Genomic DNA, 19,686 nt, shown 5'->3' on the forward strand with positions numbered 1-19,686 from the left:
TCCCACATTCTGCTCAGTCTGTGGCCATCTATCTCTCACACCTCTGATGTCTACAGATTTTTAAAAGTCATTTGGAAAGAGGAGCCAAGGGCAATTATAATGCCATAGACTATCAATAGTTATTCCACTCCCAAAGTTACTCTTGATGTTGCTGTTGCAGTTTTTTCCAGTGGGGGTACAATATAGTATACTCTTACCTGGTCAAAATTTGTACCCTAGCCTTTATTTTATATTTAAAAGTGATATTGTGTAACTTAAGTGAGACCATGCATGTAAAGCTGAGCTCAAAGGCCCAGCATTTAGGTAGCACTCTTTATACACTAACTGTTATTGTGTGGGTAATAGACCTGGTGTAGGCAGTGCTGTACTATAGAAACATTTGATGGACAGAGCTCACTAGTTGGAAATGCAGCAGAAAAGAGAAAGTTTTGTACGTGTGTTTAAACACTGACTAAACAGAGAATGGCCACTGTGAAAAGAACTTGTGTTTACTTAAGTTTTAAAGTAGCTTTACTTGAAAATAATTGCATTATGAATAGTCTTTCTATCAAATGTGTAGAATTTGCACAGGATGTGTGCGTGGTACCTGTATATGATGTGAGTAGTATTGTGTTGTAAGGGAATTATGCAATCCATATATAGTGCATTTATGTTTGCTCATGCTTTGTGCAGGAGTATGCATGGATTTGGGCTACGTACGAATACACATATTCATGGCTATGTACATTTGTGCTTTGGGTGCAGTGTAGGCTTCCAGAAGAGGGTAAGTCAGCCATTCGGGGCTATATTTACAGGGCACAGCTGGAAGTCCTCTTTTGGTCTGGTTGTTGGCATTTATAACTTGGCGCATGTTCCAAGAGGAGCAGCTAGAGGTGGGCCCTGCCAATATCAAACCAATGAAGAAACGGGGGAGGTTAGAACGAGGTAAGAACTGGACTAAGTGGTAGGATGGAGAAGGTTGACAGTGTTCCATTCCAGAGTCACAAGTAGAAACCCCCAGGACATAAATTACCCTTTGATTATAATAGACCCTGTTTTATGATGGGAATGGGATTTCTTGTGTAATACTGACTTCCTCCTTCATAAGGAGGAGACTTCATAACCTTGATCTTATTGGAGTCACACAACAGCCTTCAAGGGTGTTCAAGACTTAAGGCCGTAAAAGGCATAAGACTCCTTTTTCTTTTCCTCCCTCCCTTGTGCCCTCCTTCCTTCTGCCCCTTTCTATTTCTTTCTCCTTCTCCCTTCTTCCCCCATTTTTCTATAGCTCAAGCTGGCCTCAAACTTCCTACTTAGCCTAGGTGGACCTTGAACTCTCAGTCCTCCTGCTTCAGCATTCCTAGTTCTGACTTTAACAGGCTAATGCCACTATACCCAGCTTCTTTCTTTCTTTCTTTCTTTTTCTTTCTTTCTTTCTTTCTTTCTTTCTTTCTTTCTTTCTTTCTTTCTTTCTTTCTTTTTCTTTCTTTCTTTCTTTCTTCCTTCCTTTCTTTTCTTTTCTTTCCTTCCTTCATTCTTTCTTTATTTTTTTCTTTCACCAGGGTCTCACACTTTATAGACATAGAAAAGAAAACCTTTCATCTTCAGTGGCTGCACTCTCCTTTTTAAGCTCAGAGGGCTTATGACCTCTCAGAGTGTGTACTTGAACTGGCTAAGCTGTTCCAGTCTCTTAGGAGGAAACTAGACTACTGGGATGGTTGTCAGCAGGGTGCTGGGGTTGGCAAGAACTAAAATCAGATCTCTGGTGAATTAAGTTTCCTTGGCCTCTTCTCTTGCTGCCTCCCCTCCCTTGCCTGTGAGGGGGCAGAAGAAAGCAGAGACAACTCCAGGTTTGGTCTATGGCTGGCGACCAATGACGCATTCTCACCAATATAGATTTTGGAGTTGGAGACTATGGAAAAACAGGTGGCTGGGGGCAGGTGGCAGCATGAAGGGGGTGGGGCTTGTCAAAGGGAAGTGAAGGACAGTGTGGATTGGAGTGGGGGGGTGGTTCCTAGGGAATCTCCAAAATAACGCCCCAGCCTCCTGAAACTTTAAAAAAGAAAAGTTTTCCCAATCTACTTTATGGAAGAAGGCATTTCCAGAAGGGTGAAATGGGATTCACAACTTTCGCAGGAGCCATGAAGTTTGCTTATTCATGCCCTCCATTCCATGGGGGTAAGGGAACCAAGTACTGATCTCAGTTACCCAAGAAAAGACCCAGAATAAAGACCCCAGGCCTCGCTACAACTGAGAACTTGGGGCAATGAGCAGTTAGCAGAGCCTAAACTGTCCCAGATTGACTGCCAACTCCGTGGGTGACCTTGGGCAGGCCTTTCCCTTGTCTGGGTTTCAATGTCATCATCTCTTAAATGAAGGGGTTGAATTAGACGACTCAAATGGGCCAGGGTGGCTATCCTTTAATTGAGATTGGGACAGTGGGGACAAGCTTTAAGGCAAAAGGAAACCCCACCTCCAAGTCGAGGTCTCTGGGTTCTGGTTGCCCCTCAAGCGAAGGTCCTCCTGGGACCTTTAGAGGCCCAGGGTTGCGGGATGGCTTGCTGGCCAGGAGGCTCTGGCTGTCCCGGCCTGAGCATAGAGCCAGGGACTCCTCCCCCGCGCTCGCCCCGCGTCCCGCCAAACCATTAGTGCGATTGCTCTGAGTTCCCGGCAAAGCTGGTGATTTATGCGGGTCCTCGACGGGGCAGTCCCTCGAGCCAAGAACAATTAGCTAAAAGCCAGCGGGAAAGGAGGCAAGAGGGGGTGGGGAGCCAAGCCCTAGGGCACCCAGCCGGGGCTGCAGCCCCCGACAGCCCCCAGCTGAGCACCCCAGCCCTGCGACAAGGTGGGCCCCACTCACCACGGCGGGGGCGGGGCTCAAAGGCCGATGCGAAAAGGCAGTCCAGCATCCACGCCATAACCAGTGCTGAGTGCCCGGCAGCCTCGCAGCCAACCTCCGTGCAGTCGCCCCGCAAGGGTTGCTCTAAGTAGCCCCCGGTGACCACGCCCTAGGCCGCACCCTGCACCCAGCTCTGAGAATCTTGGTCACCGGACACCTCAAGCGTGTCACAAAGGGGGCAGGGCCTCATGGGAGGCCCCCTCCCGCCGGAGGGGAGGGCCTCTGGCCCTGCAGCCCCTTCCCCCACCCACGCAGAGGGAGTCCAAGACACAGCTCCTGTCCAGAGAAGCTGTGACTCTGAGGACAGTACCCTGCCCCTACCCTCTGGCAGCTCACATTTTGAAGGGTAAAGGCATCTTAGCCCTGTGAGCCCCAAATCTGAGGAGTGAAGGTCCTTCCTGGACCCTCAGTTGCCCTTGGTGGAACATTTAAAATCAGGCTTGTTTCCAGAAGCTCCGCTTGAGGACAACATGGTGCACCTGTCCCAGGGAACCTCAGCTCTGAGGGTGAGACTTTATCCCAGCCCCTAGAAATCCCACGTTTTAGGGAGGTCATCTCAGCTGTCAGGAGGCCCAGTCTCAGCGGAAATTAGTACTGGCCCCCTAACCCCTGAATCTAAATGAGGCCTGATTCCATGGGAACATTTTCCACTCCTGTCTACCACTCCCCTCACCCATTTTAGGAGAATCCTCACCTCAGCTAGTGTAGCGCAGAATCTATATGGATTTTAAAGCACTGATTCTTTGTAGAGGACCCAGAATGTAAATAGGAGAGATGTTTAGTTTTCCCCCAGGAAGAATCGGAGAGGAATTTTATAGCCCTGTCCTTGAGATTTTCTCAGGAAAGTGAGCAATGTTCTACCTGAGAAATTTTGTTTTAAGGAGTTTGATTCCTACCTGCCCTAATGTCGAGTACCCATAAATGTGGGGTGCCTCCAGTTGCTTCTAACTTACAGCCAAGGCCTATGCTTTTGTCAGAGAACTGGCACAGGAGGGGCATTAACATTTATTTTTAGAAAGAATTTGATATTTGATATTTCAGTGAGGAGTGGTACTATATTAGATTTCTTTGCACTTCTCTTAAGGCTTTGTATTTTTAATTTTTATAAACATATGCAAGGCATGTGCTGCGGTGAGCTCAGTGTTTGGGACTCCTGGTGGAGGTAAACCAGCTCTACCCCTCCCCAATCCTAAGGCAGACATAGCCACCAGAGATGGACTACGTTGCAGAATATACTGGGCAAGAAGAATTTCTAAAGCCAGTTTCTTTTTTTCCCTTCAAGTCCAAAGACCCACATTAATTTTTGTCCCTGTTCTTCATTGCTAGATGTGCAGATGTGACTCTGCACCCAGGTTTTTCTCCACTGGGAAAACGGTGCTCTGTCAGTCAAAATGCAGGAGAAGGTGTAAAGAAATAAGCACAATCCTATTCCAGCAGCTCGTTTACGGACCTGAAGAATGGAAGCTGCAATCACAGGTCTTTTGAGGAGGGTAGTTATTACATTTGCTTGGCTAACCACTGATATTAGTGTTAATGTGGCAAAGGGGGTGAATAAAATCACCTGTACTCAGCCATGCAATTCTTAGCAAAGTAGAGCTATGGTTAGAATTTAAAGGGCTTCAACTCATTTTCCTTTCTTTCTGGGAAACATAGTACTCCTCATCCTTTGCACCATTTTCTAAACCATTTGCAATTTCCCATATCTTTTCAAAGCAATCAAAGATAGCAAACATTCACTATACCTCCTCCTTTACCAATTTCTGCTGTGCAAATACCCCAAGCCAAACAAGGCTGCCACCTACAAAAGCCCACCTTCAGGTTCTGAATATTGACCTGACCTCCTCTCAGAGCTCATCCAGCACCAGCCTCTTTAATGACCTCAACAGATTCCCTCCTTAAAAAAATTAAACTAAATGAAATTTTGTTTGACTTACTCTTGACAAAAAGGCTACCTGGCCCTGTTCTAGGTCTTTAGCAACTGAATGTCTTGCTTTCAGAATATCTCAAACTGAAGTCTAAACCCAGGAAGTGATCCTTTTCTATGGTCATTTTTTGTTTGGTTCTTTGGGTTTTGGTTCGTTTTGTTGTTGTTGTTGTTGTTGTTGTTATTGTTTTTCAAGAAGTGTGATGTGATAAAGGAAAAAAATGCCAGAATAGTCACAAACCTAGATGAGAAATCCAGCAGTGCTGTGTGCTAGGTATGTACTCTTGAGAGAATTGTTCAACTTCTTGGTTTTCTCATATGTAAAGTGTGGATGCTAATAGTCATTAATGAGCCTCAGGCAAACCAAAGCATCTATGCTTTTGACCGTAAAGGGAGAAACAGAAATATGGAGTTCAGATTCTAAAAAGAAAATAATAAAGTTCCATGTGAAAATGTTTATCTTTAACTAAATGTCACATAATAGGGCAGTGTATTCATCCATCAATCTCCTAATTTATTCAACAAATATTTGCCAAATGTCCTCTCGGTGCCAGATACTTAGCCGTGCAAATAATTCTGGTTCAATGGATGAATTATTATGCAATTATTTTTAAATATATAATTTGGTAGCTTATATGATAATATGAAAATACACTTATGATATTTTTAAGTGAAAAGTCAGGATGCAAAATGTGTGAACACTGTAATTGAGACAATGCAAATAAATAATATGTCTATATGTAGAAAAAAAGCCAAGAGGTAGTGCAGAAGAATCTTAGTCATGATTGTATTTAGGCAATGTAATTATGGACAATCTTAACTGTTTTATTATTTTCATATTGTAGCATATTCCAATTTTTCTTTAATAAACACATTGTTCTCTAGAGTTAGAAAATCCTACTCATAAAAACAAAACAATAATATCTCTGCTGATCAAAGGACTAATCCAGATATACTAAAGACTTGAAACTGTAGTTTGGGGTTGTGCTAGTAGCATTGGTCACTTTGGTGACAAGGAAAAGCTAAAGAAGTTGGTTCATGAGTAAAATGCAGGGCTCACTTGCTGTGTGGGGGCACATACTCAGGGCATCTTTTCTAGTACACAGGAGTCCTTAGAAGCCCCATCAAGGAGTCGGGAGTCTAATGGCATGGACCTGCAGCCCGTCATTCCTAAGTGTATGCTAATAAAGGGCATAGTGGGTATCTTTGTCCTTGTCCTGACAGTTCAAGGCCTAAAGCTTGACTGTTAACTGTCTCAGCCATGAACTCTGCTCCTAATGTAGGTCATAGTCTACTGTGAGGTCTTTAGCCATAGTGATGAAGTCATTCTAGGGACTTGTTGACCAGTAGTAAAGGAAAGCTTTAGACTTTTCTTCCCCTGAAGTATAAAAGTACTTGTTACCCAGGCAAACAATGATTGACAATTAAGTACAACTCTAAGACTCAAACTTGTCATTGCTCATTGTTTCTCAAGGTATGGTGTTATGGGAAAGAAGCAACTACTGTGAGGTGCTATAACAATGCACACTCACTACTTGCTCTCACTTTAGTTCTGCTGAATAAGAATTTCTGGCCTGGCCGGGCGGTGGTGGCGCACGCCTTTAATCCCAGCACTCGGGAGGCAGAGGCAGGCGGATCTCTGTGAGTTCGAGGCCAGCCTGGTCTACCAAGTGAGTTCCAGGAAAGGCGCAAAGCTACACAAAGAAACCCTGTCTCGAAAAACCAAAAAAAAAAAAAAAAAAAAAAAAAGAATTTCTGGCCTGGCATGGTGACACACACCTGTAATCCCAGCCACCCAGGAGACTGAAGCATGGAATCATAAATTCCAAGCCAGTATAGGCAGTTAAATAAGACCCTATCTCTTAACCGCTGAGCTATCTCTCCAGTCCCTTAAGACCCTATCTCAAAATAAGAATTTTCTTAGCATGTGAGACATCTTGTATTCAATCCTCAGGAAATCCTCCTTGTAAAACAAACAAAAATATTTTGGACATAAGGACCAGAAAAAATATATTTCACAGGTTACTCATTGGAGTTTTTATGGTTGCTAAAACTGGAAAAGGTGTAATACGAAGGAAATAAATCTGCCCTTGCACACCCTCTACCATTCTTTTCCCACTGCATCCAAGCTACAAGAAACCTTGGGGTAGCCATCTAGGAAAACTGACCATGTTAACTTCATTACTTTTTGGGTAATGGATAAATATGTACTATAAGAAATGGACCAACTCTTAAAACTTAATCTTTATAGTCAGGGTGTATTCAAAATGAGCATACTTCACACAGCTCATCTGTTTGAATTTTCTGGGAATCCTTGTATATTGGTACTGCCTAGTCAGGTCATTTGAACATCCTATGTGCTGGGCATGAGGGAGGTGAAGCAATGTAGAAAGAGCAGAGTGTTTTGAGTTAAAACATTAGGAGTGAGGCTGAAATACCACACTACATGATCAGGTGAATAAATGTGGGCAATGGTGGCTTCCCTGAGCTCTATGAAATGGAGGGCAAGTCTATTGCCCCTCTCCACCAGTCCTGCAGGAGAGATAACAGTTCTCTAGCTATGGGCCTATGAAGGGAATGGTGGATTAGCAACCTTGCTTCCCAACACATCCTGTTTTGCGAAGACCTATCAGAATGTCCATACAGCAACCATACATACTCAATAAAGGAAACCCCAGTACCAAGGACCTCAAGATTCTCCCTCGTAGCTTTTCTGTGTGGGAAGTCTGTCTGAGATCATGGTTACTCTATCTATGAAATCATGAGGGAATTTTGTGCAACTTGAGCCTCAGATGGTCTTGTTTTTCTTATCTGTTATGTAGAATTGTAGTAGGAAAACTGGACCTTTCAGTCCAGCTCTTTAATAGCATTCTAGAATATACTGCCTCCATGGAATTTCCACCCTATTGTTTTATTACTGGCTGACAAAGTCCTCTACTAACCTTTGTAATATAGAAGTGGAGAGATTTGTTCTTGTATTTTTAAGTTACAAAAGTGAGGTAAACTAAGTGACTGCTCTACAGTCACCCAGGGGAAGAAAGATGAGCTGAGAGCAGTCTCTAGTTCTCTCACCCCCCTGCCCGTTCTTTTGCCAGTACTCCTTGCTAGATCCCAGGAGTTGTCTGTCAGTGTGCTGACACCACTCAAGAAAATGCAAGTTTCATCCGGACATCAGAAAGACAGAGCCACGATTACGCTTCAGTCCCCAAGGAGGCAGAGAAATTGCTTTTAGTTGACAAGTGCATCTCCCACACACATACCCCTCTGGTTGAATGAAAAGATAAAACTCAAGTTAAAAATCCCAAATATTCACTTAATTTTGTAAAGCATTTTGTTCTTTGAGTGAGGGGGTAGGCAAGATGGAAGAATTTTCCTACTCGTTAAGTCTCAACAGGGTGGGGCAGGGAGAACAGTACAAACTGGGGGGACACAGAAAATGTCACAAAGAAGAAAAATTGGGGAGGTGATCATTTCTTTTTTGCCACAATCAATAAGAGCAAATGGCATTACATAAAGAGAACTAGATAGAATTACATCGCATGCTTACATCCTTGAAAGACCATAAAAGATACAAACTATGCAGATTTTTTTTATCTAGAAAATTCTATGGCTTCTAGTTACAAGTGCTTGGGGGATGAGCAAGGGAAGCATCCACTTCAATGTATTACCAGAGTCTTCCAGACTTGTGGCCATGGAAGCACCTGACCTTCACTAGCTCTGGAGCTCATCTCTGCAAATCAAAGGCCCTTATGTGTTTAAGCAGCTTACAAAGTGCTCTCATCTCTATTTTCGAATCTGAGTCTCATACAGCTTTGGGAAGTTTGGAAAGCTGGTGAAGGAAAGAGTAACATAACCCCTGGTGTACAGATGAAGAAGCTATAGATCAAGTAAGATAAATGACTTGTCCAAGGTCACTGCCTTTTATTTTAAGCCTATATTTGAACTGTCATCTGTGTTTCCTCCTCTTGCGCCTGCATTCCTTGAATATGCTATTCACATGCAAATGGAAATCTACACATTATATACTTATCGACTCTCTTTAGACTGTATGTACCTCCAGTGTAAGATACTGGAGACATTCCCCTTTCTTAGAGTTCAGAAGCCTAAGAATCTTTCCAACTACAAATTTCCTTATTCTTAGATGCATCCCAAAATGTTTAGGATCAGAATCAAAATGCCACACACTTCCCAAAAAGGGGGAGGGGACAGTTGTTAATATGGTGATATGTCCAAATATTTTTCAATTTCAACTTACTTTTGACTGATACACAGTAACACAAAATGCATCCCAAAATGTTTAGGATCAGATCAAAACGCCACACACTTTCCAACAAGGGGGAGGGGACAGTTGTTAATATGGTGGTATGTACAAGTATTTTGCAATTTCAACTTACTTTTGACTAGTACACAGTAACACAAAAATGTAATTATTGGTAAGATACTATGTAATGCTTTGATACACACATGCATTATAATATTTAAATCCCAGCCTCTGATAACAATCACCTTGTTTTCACTTTCCATGAAATTAACATTTTAGTATTCTAAACAACTATTTATTGTGTCATTATTTCAACATAAAAATATTTAAAAATATAAAGCTGAGGGGAACCTTCTCTTAGGCAGCTTCCTTGCTAGCCTAAGTTAAATTCTCAGTGCCAAAGGCTCATTCCTCACACAGTACTCCATCAGCATGGCCCAGCCCCAAAGGCAGAATTGGCTCCCCAGGAAGCAAAAGGCTGGGCATAATCTATAAGGACTCTGCTTCTTAGGTGGAACTTGAAAGTAATGTTAACAAATACTAAGTGACAATTTGGGAGTGAAAGATTTGAAGCCCTAGAGAAGGTATCCCCAAAGAAATTCCAACTAGAGATGGAGATTTAAAAAAAAAATAGGTGATTTTTTTCAGTTTCAGGATTTATTAAGGCTGAGAGTGTTATTAAAGACAAATTATTATAACCTCACACCACAGGAGGCATCACAGAAATCTAGAAAAGGGAAGTGACTTACCCAAATTCATCTAGCAATTTCGTAGATAAAATGAGACTAGAAGCCAGATGTCCAACCTTCTAGCCCAGGGCTCATTTTGTAACACCACATTGCCATCCCACCTTGAGTTCCTGAGTTCTCGAAAGGTCATCTCCCCACCTCAGGGCTTGCTCTCCTCAGACAAGCATAGCACTTGGGGGATTTGCAGGCAGCGACAGTCCCTGCTGCTGGGAGCAGAGCCAGGCGCCTGAAGATGGCACCTGTCACATCCCATTGGAATGAATGAGCTCCCTCTGAAACTGAGACGGGCCAGGCGGAATCTGGGAGCGGCACCTTGAGAGCAATCAGGTCTCGCCTGTGTGGCTGGTGTACCATGGGCATTCAAGGCAGAGGAGGTCATGGTAAATGTCCTGAGCACTGTTTGCTGGGGAGTTTTTTACTTCTCTTGGACCCCAATGATTTATTTATTACTTTAGAGACAACCACTCTGGTTCATTGGTTTAACTGCCATTACCCTTAAGGGGCGGAGTGAGGAACTGTCTGCCTGCTGTTTCCCCTGCTCTGGCTGCTCACAAGACTGGTTCATGGGACAGCTTAGCTGGACTCTCATACGCCTGTGGGATTAATGGCATTTGACTGTAGATCTTGAGAAATCTCGTCAATAGCTGTGGATGGAGCAAACTGGAGGAAAGGACAAGAGAAGAAAGGAGAAGCACAAAAAGAGGAGGGAAGAGGAGAGAGGGAGAAGAATAGGGAGAAGAAAATTTGATGGAGGAATTCTTTTGCATACCAACCACTGACATTTCAGGGTCTGTAGCTTCTCTCACTTTTAATCATCCTCTCCATTAATTGCCATTTGTCAATGCAAATAAGCCTTTCTCTACTGTAATTCAATTCTGAGATAACTGAAGCCTTAAAGAGAAATGCAGAACTTGCTAGGAAAGTATTTGCTCTTTTCTCCTCATGTCTCCTCAGCCTGGGCACCACAGAAGTTAGCCTGTGAATATACTGGAGAACTGGTCCAATAAGAAAACAAAAGATGCCAAGGATCCTTTTTTAATGTTATTAAATCTTCTTTGGATCTGGCACCTACCTAAGGCCCTCTCCTAGCACGCTCTCTTACTTTTGAGAACTCGGGTTATAATTGCCCCACTGTTCTACCTTCTAGATCCCAGGAGATTTGTTAGACAAGAAAGTAAGAAGCAAGGCAGGGTGGTGCCATTGGAGAGGAACCTACATGAGACCAGGAAGTGGCCATGCTGGAGAAGAGTGGCTATAACTGGGCCATATCAAGTAGAAAGAAGACCATGTGCCACATCCAGCATGCTGTGTGTGTGTGTCAAAGAGCTGGGTATGTAGGAATATCATTTTTCTTTCCTTCACTGGAGGATGCATTTGGCTAGGTCACAGGACTCTGGACCCCAGTACCTTAACAAATGAGAGAAACAGTTAAGTCATTTCTAAGTGATTGTGGGTCCTGACTGATTTTAAGTGGGACTCTGGGGTGGAAATTTCAGAGCTGGAGAAAGAAGAGACTGGCATAGGTATGGAACATGCTCTGTAGGCATCCACATCCACAGTGGGATATGGTCTATGGTCTAGTACTCTGAGACTGGAACCACAGCTTGCTACCACCACCATAGGAAAATAGAGGGAATCACCAAATTATCCTTCAAGTCATACTGTGTTGTCATCAAAGCTGCCTCTCAATCCTTTGTCATTGATACTGAGATAGCCTGTATGCCATGGACTCAGGGATGGGGATATTAGTGACCAGGACCAGGTTCAAGGACCAAAGACACTAGCTATGCTTTTGATCCTTCATTCTCATCCCGTAGGAAGAAGGGAGCCTTTCTGTGTTCAGCCTTCACCATGGATATTCTGAAGCTCAACTCTCTTAATGCTGTTGTCTCAACCACCAAGAAGCATCTCACCTTCTTGTAACTTTAGCCTCTCCTCTCAAAGACTATTACCCTCTGCCCATATATATCTCAACTCTCTTCATAAGGTACATTTTTCTAGCCTTTTCAAACCTACTTCTAGGTCTATGGATCTTTCATAATGTTTAGTCTATGCTATCATTATTTTACCTCTTCCTACTCTGCTCCAGCTACTGAAGGCCTTTGTAGTTGCTTCCCAATTCTAGATTCTGTAACTCCTTGTCACTTCTCAGCTCACTTGGCCTCATGACACTGTTTGCGACCCCTGGTCCCTTTTTACTTATGAAATGACAGCCTCTCTCTTCTCTTAGTGAGACCATCCTGTCTCACACCTATTCATTCATTTTCTTTTCCTGTAAGTTTTTTAATCGTACCACTAAGACAGCAACATCTTCTTCTCCTCCTCAGTTTCCTTCCGTGTCTAATCTAGCCTTCTCTCAGCCTCAGTCCCAAATGCCCATCAAGAACTCCCCCAGCATTTCCACTTCCTCATACACAGTAAGATGGCTTTTACCACTCCACACATATGTGCACACTTTAGTCTTCTTAGTGAAGTTGCCAATGTTCTTTTAGAAACCCAATCCAAGAGGACATAGCTCTGTCCTAAATTTGACTTGCCTCTTCTGCAAAATCCCTCACTGTGAATCTGTATTCATGAAAAATGTCTTTTCCCTTGTCTCTGACGACACTATGGATTTCCCCTTCCACATCTACAGCCTTCTCTGGTACTCTAAATGAATCATCCCTCAGAGTCCTGTCCCTAATGCTCTAATCTTGTATGGAGAAGCTCATCTTTCTGTTGGCCCTTGTCTCTCTAGCTCATTGTGAGTACCTGAAATAATGTACTAAATAGAGAAGACAATTAATGTTTACCTAATTGACTAACACTTTCTAATTATGTGGTGCCCAATACATAACAAATGTTCCATGAAGGCTATTATTGGAGTTTTACAGTTTACAAGCATTTTCTGTGTATTTATTTGACTCCATACTCATAATATCCCTGTGCAGGTGGTTTTGTCTTTTTCCCAATTTTTGCCAATGAAAGTGGTAAAATAGAGCAGGCATTTATTTTCAGCCCATTCTATGCCAAGTGTTTTATACACATTTTAATTAAATTTTCAGAAAGCACTGTGAAGTAGGTGTTCTTAGCTACATTCTACAGATGGGAAAACTGAAACTCAGAAAGGAGTCCAAGATCACAAGGAGCATGTAATTTGCCTCCTCTGCTGTTTCATTGTTCTGTAAATTTGATCACAGCAAATCTAGTGAGCAATATTAAGGAGGCATACAAAAGGTATTATAGAGTGATATAATAATTATTATTTACATATATTATTTTTGGTTTGCATTCCTATGAAATTTACTGTCAGGCATATAAAGAGCTGAAAGGGAAAATAAAACCTTTCTATTTCCAAACAATCCTGCCTTTCTCCTTGCATATTACAATTGTAGGAACCAATGGTTGAGTGCTTCCCATGCACCAAGCATTATACTTAGAGCTTTACATGTGTGCTTTCATTTCATCGTGAACATAATTTGATGAGATAGGGGATATTATTAAGCTTCAATATATGCATGAGATAATTGCACCTCATAGGAGTTAAGTAACTTGTTCAAGGACCCCTTATTTAGTTTGTGAAGTATTTGAAATTTTAAGTCAAGTTGGTCTTATCACAAAGTCAATGTTCTTTCAATGATAGTAGACTGCCTTTCTAAAAGGATAGGGAAATCAAGGGTGACAATACCTATGTGACATCAAGTCTCCTGACTGTATTTCCCATTTCACCCTGAGTGCTCACATCTCTTTGTTGAAGATACTGCCTTGTGTGTGGCCTATCTTCTCAGCCACATCATCAGCTCTTCCAAACGTCTTCAGATTCCCCCACAGTGTTCTTACTAAATGTGTGACAATTGATAAGCATGGCTTATCAATTATTAGTAACCCATTATGTTTTGAGAAAGCCCTTATCTCTAAAAGAGTTGAGCCCTTGGTGCTTAGGAGACATATCAATTCCTCCTCGCCTCCCTGCAGCTTGAAGTCAGGAGCCCACACTCCCTGCCTTTCTCCAGGGAGCCTCAGCGTCAGAATCATTTCACTGAAGGCTAAATTATGTGTGTGACTCTGGGAGAGTGAGGTCCCAGAAAAGTCGAGAGGAGGACTGTGAGCTCAGATTCTGCATGCAGATGGACTCTGGGGATGCTTCTGTCCACCTGAATTATGTGTCAACTTCTAACAGCCACATTCCATACAATGAGTTCTAAAGATTGTGTCGTTATTAGTAGGAATATTAATAACCTTATATACTTGGACAGTGAAGTTCCATTTATACAAAAGGCTCTGGCACATGATTTTGTTTTTTTATTTTTTAGTTCATGATCTCTTTCAATCCTTTTTTGGATTTAGCATTCCCCCCCAACAGCATCCTGTCCAGTCTGGGGAAATGGGAAGCAACCTAGGGAAACAGTGACAGCTAAAGCCAGAGAAGAAGAATTTTAGTCCACTGGAATTTAAAGTCAGCAATTGATCCTGTTGCACATTTAGGATCTCAAACATAGTCAAGGTCTTAAATGCAGCTCTCCAGTCTCCTTCCTACCCTTTGACTGTTTCCAGAGCCTGCAGAAGCCTTAGCTTCTCCCACCATCAGAATTCAGCTTCCCAAGTCCCTTCCCCCATACATGGCTTCAGGGACACTGTAGAAGCTGGCTCATCAATTATCTCTTCCCCTCCTCTAGACCAATTTTCTCATGCATTTGTATGAGTCCGCTTAGCAGCCTGCAAAGAGATAGGCAGTAATAATAATCATATCTAACATTCATGCAGTTTTTACTATGAGCCAGGCACTATAATAAGCATTTTACATGAATAATTTGTTTGTCCCCATAATAGTCCTATGAAGAAGGGTTATTAAGATTCCCATTTCATGGAGAAAGATATTGAGATTCCGGGTGACTAAGCAATACGCCAAAGACACAGCTAGATAATACAGAGTCAAGATTCAAACCTATGCATGTCCATAAACTACTAGTATACTGTCTCTTAATATTGGCTTCTTTTCTCACATGCAAACAGCAAGATCCAAGGATTGGGGGACCATGTAGTAGTCAGATGGAACCGTCTCAAGAAGACAGAAAATAATTTTCCTCTCATTTTTTTTGCCAGTATTGAGCTGGAGGACATCAGGGAGTCACTTAAAGTCCCCTGCTTCTGAATCTGCAAACAGGGTCCAGTGTGTGAGATTCAAGAGAGACAAGCCAAGAAAGGTTAATCGTCTCCAAATTTATGGAGCTTAAAAGCACCACACAAATGCAAAGTCTTCCTTATCATAATCCTTAACATTACTATTCCAGTCTATTCATCTACCAATGAACCTAGGATAGAGTCCTGGCTCTGTCCCTGGATTCTGGTGCCATTTAAGTGCCAAGACAAATGGTCTCGGGGAGTAGTGGGTGATCCATTATCCGGATATGGATTATTTCTCAGGAGTAAATCGTTAGTCCTGTCGGTCGCTGATGAATTCTCCCACTGCACCTGGGGGCTCATCGCTCTGCAAGGGACGTGCAGGGAATGCAAGCAATGACTAGAGTCGCACAGTGACTGTGCAGATGGGGTCCTTGGGGGCGGGGAATAAGCAAGGAAAGATTAGGTTTCCAGAGCCACAACAATCCCACCCACCTGTGAGAAGATAGATAATGAACTTACCCACCTACAGCTCAGCCCAGGGTATACAGGAATAATTCCTGCCCCCTCTTGATGCTTAAAGTGTGTTTGAAGAGGGAAGAAAGCACACAAGAGTCTGGCATTCTGACATACAGAAACTCCTCCAAGAGAGGTGAGAGGAACGAACAGCAGAAAGACACAAAAGTAAAGGACTAGAGAAAGAAAAGGATAAAATAGAGCAGAGAGATGTGATAAATAAAATAAAACACTACAGAAAAAAAACATGAAGAATAAGAGGATGTGAGCGAAAGAGAAAGCCAGAAAGAAGATTCAAGAGAAATAAAAAGGAAAAAAGGAGGGAAAATAAGAACAGTCTCAGAAAGAAATTTTGTAATGATAGTGGAGTATGGCAGAGAGTGAATTTGTATGTGAAAATGTAAGTCTGGGGGGAAAGCAAATAGTAGCAGAAGAAGAGAAAGGTGAGGCACTAGAAAAATTAGAAAAAGATAAATAGAAAAAATAAAATCTTCAAAAGTAAAGAGACAATAAAAAGAAAAGGCATGGAGATAAGAGATGGTAAAAACAGTAAATGAAGAAATCTAAGAAATATGGAAGAAGAACGTGGTAAAAACAATAAATGAAGAAATCTGAGAAATATAGAAGAATCATTGTTTTAGAGGGATAAGAAATGTTTTCCCTGTTTGTGTGTCTTTTTCCCCCTTTGATTGCAGGCCACATACAATTTCAATATGATGCCCAGGACTGACCTTACAAATAGTTAGGTTTCCAGTTTTGTTTAGAGGGCTATCTCCCTTGTGATTGGAAAGATGACTCAGCAGTTAGAGTACTTGCTGCTTTTACAGAGGACCCATGTTCAGTTTCCATCACCCAATGGAAGTTCGCGAGCATCTGGAACCACAACTACAAGAGGTCTGATGCTCTGTTCTGCCCCCCACAGGCACCAAGCATGCAAGTGGTTCATATACATACATGCAGGCAAAATATTCATACACATGAAATAAAAAAACCTTTAAAATATTACATAAAGTGCTCCCTACCTTCCGTCAACTGTTCACTGCTCTTGTAAGGAAAAGCAGTAAAGGCAGAAACAAAGCTGGGACTAACCATTTACATAGACATGGAGGTCTAAACATACAGAAAAGCACATGTTCTCTCTCTCTCTCTCTCTCTCTCTCTCTCTCTCTCTCTCTCTCTCTCTCCCCATCTCTCTACTTCTCTTTCTCTCCCCCGTCTCTTTCCCAGATACAGAAACTCATTCACTCTGAGGCAAATAAGCACATGAAAGACAGCAATCCAGATATATAGGTGCCAAAAGATGCAGGACATTGTCCAAATCCGACCTCATAACAGACAGGCATCCACAAAGCCAGTCCAAGGGTGGGCCCAAGCAGAAACTGAGAAGTAGAGACACACTATGGCAGAAGATGACAGAGACTCAGGAGAAGATGGTCATATGAAGCAATAGGCAGCCAGGGTAGGGGCAGGCTTAGCCTTAGCTCAACTCCTCCTTTCCGCATTCAGGAAGTTTTCTAATACCAGACATTGGCTTCTTTCTACTTCCTTCAGAATTTTCCTCAGAGCTTTGTAACAGTTGGTAACAATGTGATTTATTTAAATAAACTCACTCCTGCTAACAGTCTGTTAGCTACTATGTTACCCTTCCATGGGAACAGATGTCCCCACCCAACCCCCAGTTTGAATGACTATCCAAAAGGCCTCTTCAAGCGTGGATGAAAGTGATCAAATTTCCAGCCCTGTGGCTAGGACAGAATTGTAACCCATCTTGACTTCTACTCCAAGACTAATGCTTTCTCCACTATATATCACAGTCCTCTATAGGTTGTGTAAGATGAGGAGATCAAAATATGGGACCCATACCCCAGATGGAATAACAGAAGTGTCATACATCTTATCTACCAAGTGTTTCTTGATAAAGAAAAGCTTGAAAACCTTGGGGGTAAACATAGCCAGATGAATTCTAAGGTTGCTCTCAGCTTTGACATTCCGGGATTCTAAGACTAAGAACTAATTCATTCATATCTAAACCTACAGTAATTGTACAGAAGTTGATTGGATTTTCTGGATAAACATGGTGTCACTGGCTGTCCCAATAAATATTTAGCTATGGCCCCAGTTTATTGATTTTGTTCAATATCAATATTTCTTGGCACAGCTTCCAATACTGACTGGTAGACCCCTGATAATGTGAAACCTCCAGAGCTCCTTCCAGATAAGCCACAGATGGCTGCTGTTCATGTGTCCATCTGGCATGTACTGACATCCAGGCTGTACCACCCTTTCTGGCTTGTGCTGGGCACATGAAAGAGTGAGACAAGTGCATTTTAAAAGGAAATAGTATTTTGTGGGGAGGACCAAGGTTGTCTAAGGGCTTAGAACTGCTGTGGCATGCTGATTACATAGAGAATAAAAGTGTACAACTCTACTTTGATGATGAGTAACATCTCTTAGAGATTCTGCCTCCTTAAATCTCAACCATTCATTAATTCATTCTGCAAAGAGTGCTTTCTCTGTGCCAACCTCTGTACTAGAGCTAGGAACACAAACATAATACCTCATCTGGGAATCAAAATTGTGTTATAGTGAAGGGTAGCATTAGTTGAGGTAAATCCACATAATATTTATGCTGCTTAACATCAACAAACTTAGGCTATGGATAAATATTTATGAGAAGAAATAATTTGGTAAGAGTATTACTTTATATGTACACTTTTAATTTTTCCCCCGGGCAAAACAGCTGAATCAGAGGCCTTTTTTATGCAGTATTCAAGATTCACAGAAGTCTTGTAATTAGTTCAGGTGAAATAATTTGCTTTGTAAGTACAGCTCAAAAAAGTACAAGTTAGCTGACTATTTTTTTGTTTCTCTTTTTGTTGCACAGTCTTGATGACAAGGTTTCATTTGTCAGTAATTGTTTGAGAACATTGTTTTGGGAGAGTATCTGGACAGTTACTGAAAGATAAGGAAATAAAAACTTTATTTGATGCTGCTGTGACATTAACCCCATCATTCCCAAATAGTACGAGGTCTGGGCACATTGTTGAACATTCACTCATTTCATGTATCCAACAATCATATACAAAGCACCTTTACTGACTCAAACACTTGGTGAAGTGTTGGAACACTTGGGAGATTCAGATACACCTCTGCCTGGAAAGGACTTATGTACCAAGGGCTTTACAATGAGTACTTTAAGAGAGATGTGGGGAAAAGGAACTAAGAACTAAGACTAAACAATTAGGTACAAGAGTAGTTGGAGAGACGTTAAGAGACAAGGGAACCTTTGGTGGGGTATGGTGAGAGAGGTATGAAAGTCAACCCTATATAAATATCATGTAGGTGCTAAGGAGGAGGAATCCCCATTCCTCTACGTCCTTCTCTGAAAACAGTAGGATGTGCTCTTAAGAGCCAGAGGGCAATACAGCAAGCAGATCACTCTGTGGCTGACATTAGTCCAGTAGCCTGCTTCACTTTTAACTGCTTCAATTTAGGATGAAATATGACCACTCCTTCTGTAAAACAAAGCAAAGAGAGCAAGGCTCCTATCCTCTAATTCTCTTCCTTTGGAAAACACTTCCTTTGCCTTTCTAACACCCCTATCTAAAATAATTTTTCACAGAGGTGAGAGGATTCAAGTATTACTGTACACTAAGGTGGCTTTCAAATTATTCACATTCCAAAGGAGCCATAATGATTTCCAAGATAATTGGTTGTAGAAATAAGTCCTTCTAAAAACCCAGCAATAGAATATTCGTGATGCCACAGGATGATTCAGAGCATTTGGCCTTAATTACTTTGATTGTCCGCCAGGATTTAATATATGAATATTACATTGCGATCTTCAATTTAATTTCTTGTGTAAATGGATTGTGGCAGAATCCTGTAGTCCTGGAACTGGCACATAATTCAGCGTGGGAGACACTATCTTAACTCATCTCATTACTCAAGCCATTTGTTGTCCTTCAGGCTTTGACAGCCAGGAGATAGGAAAGCAGCAGAGGTGATGCGATCTCTCAACCTGGGTCCAGACAGACATGAGCCATCGTCTCTACCGATTACGTTGTTACACAGACACAGACAGCACTTTCTCAGAAGAAAAAAACACTTCAGTCAATGTGCAGCTGTGTGCCCTGGACTTTCCTAGCACAGTAGAGTGGTAAAAATCTATGACATGCATGCAAGAGACCTTAGATCTAGTCCTAGCTGGGACACCAAATTTGAAGCATGATCTTGGGCAAGTCCTTTAATTTCTCTT

General features: G+C 42.1%; 1 protein-coding gene across 3 annotated transcripts in view; it reads right to left on the minus strand.

The window, feature by feature from the left end:
- Nucleotides 1–19,686, minus strand: part of Arhgap36 (Rho GTPase activating protein 36) — a 52,333-nt gene that overhangs the window by 27,663 nt on the left and 4,984 nt on the right. The window contains exon 1 of one of the 3 annotated variants that reach the window (XM_042269186.2): nt 2,840–3,007. The exons of the other annotated variants lie outside the window; for them this stretch is intronic. Coding sequence (XP_042125120.1) covers nt 2,840–2,897 — 58 coding nt within the window. The 5' untranslated portion in view covers nt 2,898–3,007. Of the gene's footprint in view, nt 1–2,839; nt 3,008–19,686 lie in introns of those variants that run through there. 3 annotated transcript variants of the gene reach the window in all.

The sequence above is a fragment of the Peromyscus maniculatus genome, chromosome X, assembly GCF_049852395.1.
Source record: "Peromyscus maniculatus bairdii isolate BWxNUB_F1_BW_parent chromosome X, HU_Pman_BW_mat_3.1, whole genome shotgun sequence".
In the NCBI taxonomy this organism is placed as follows: Eukaryota; Metazoa; Chordata; class Mammalia; order Rodentia; family Cricetidae; genus Peromyscus; species Peromyscus maniculatus.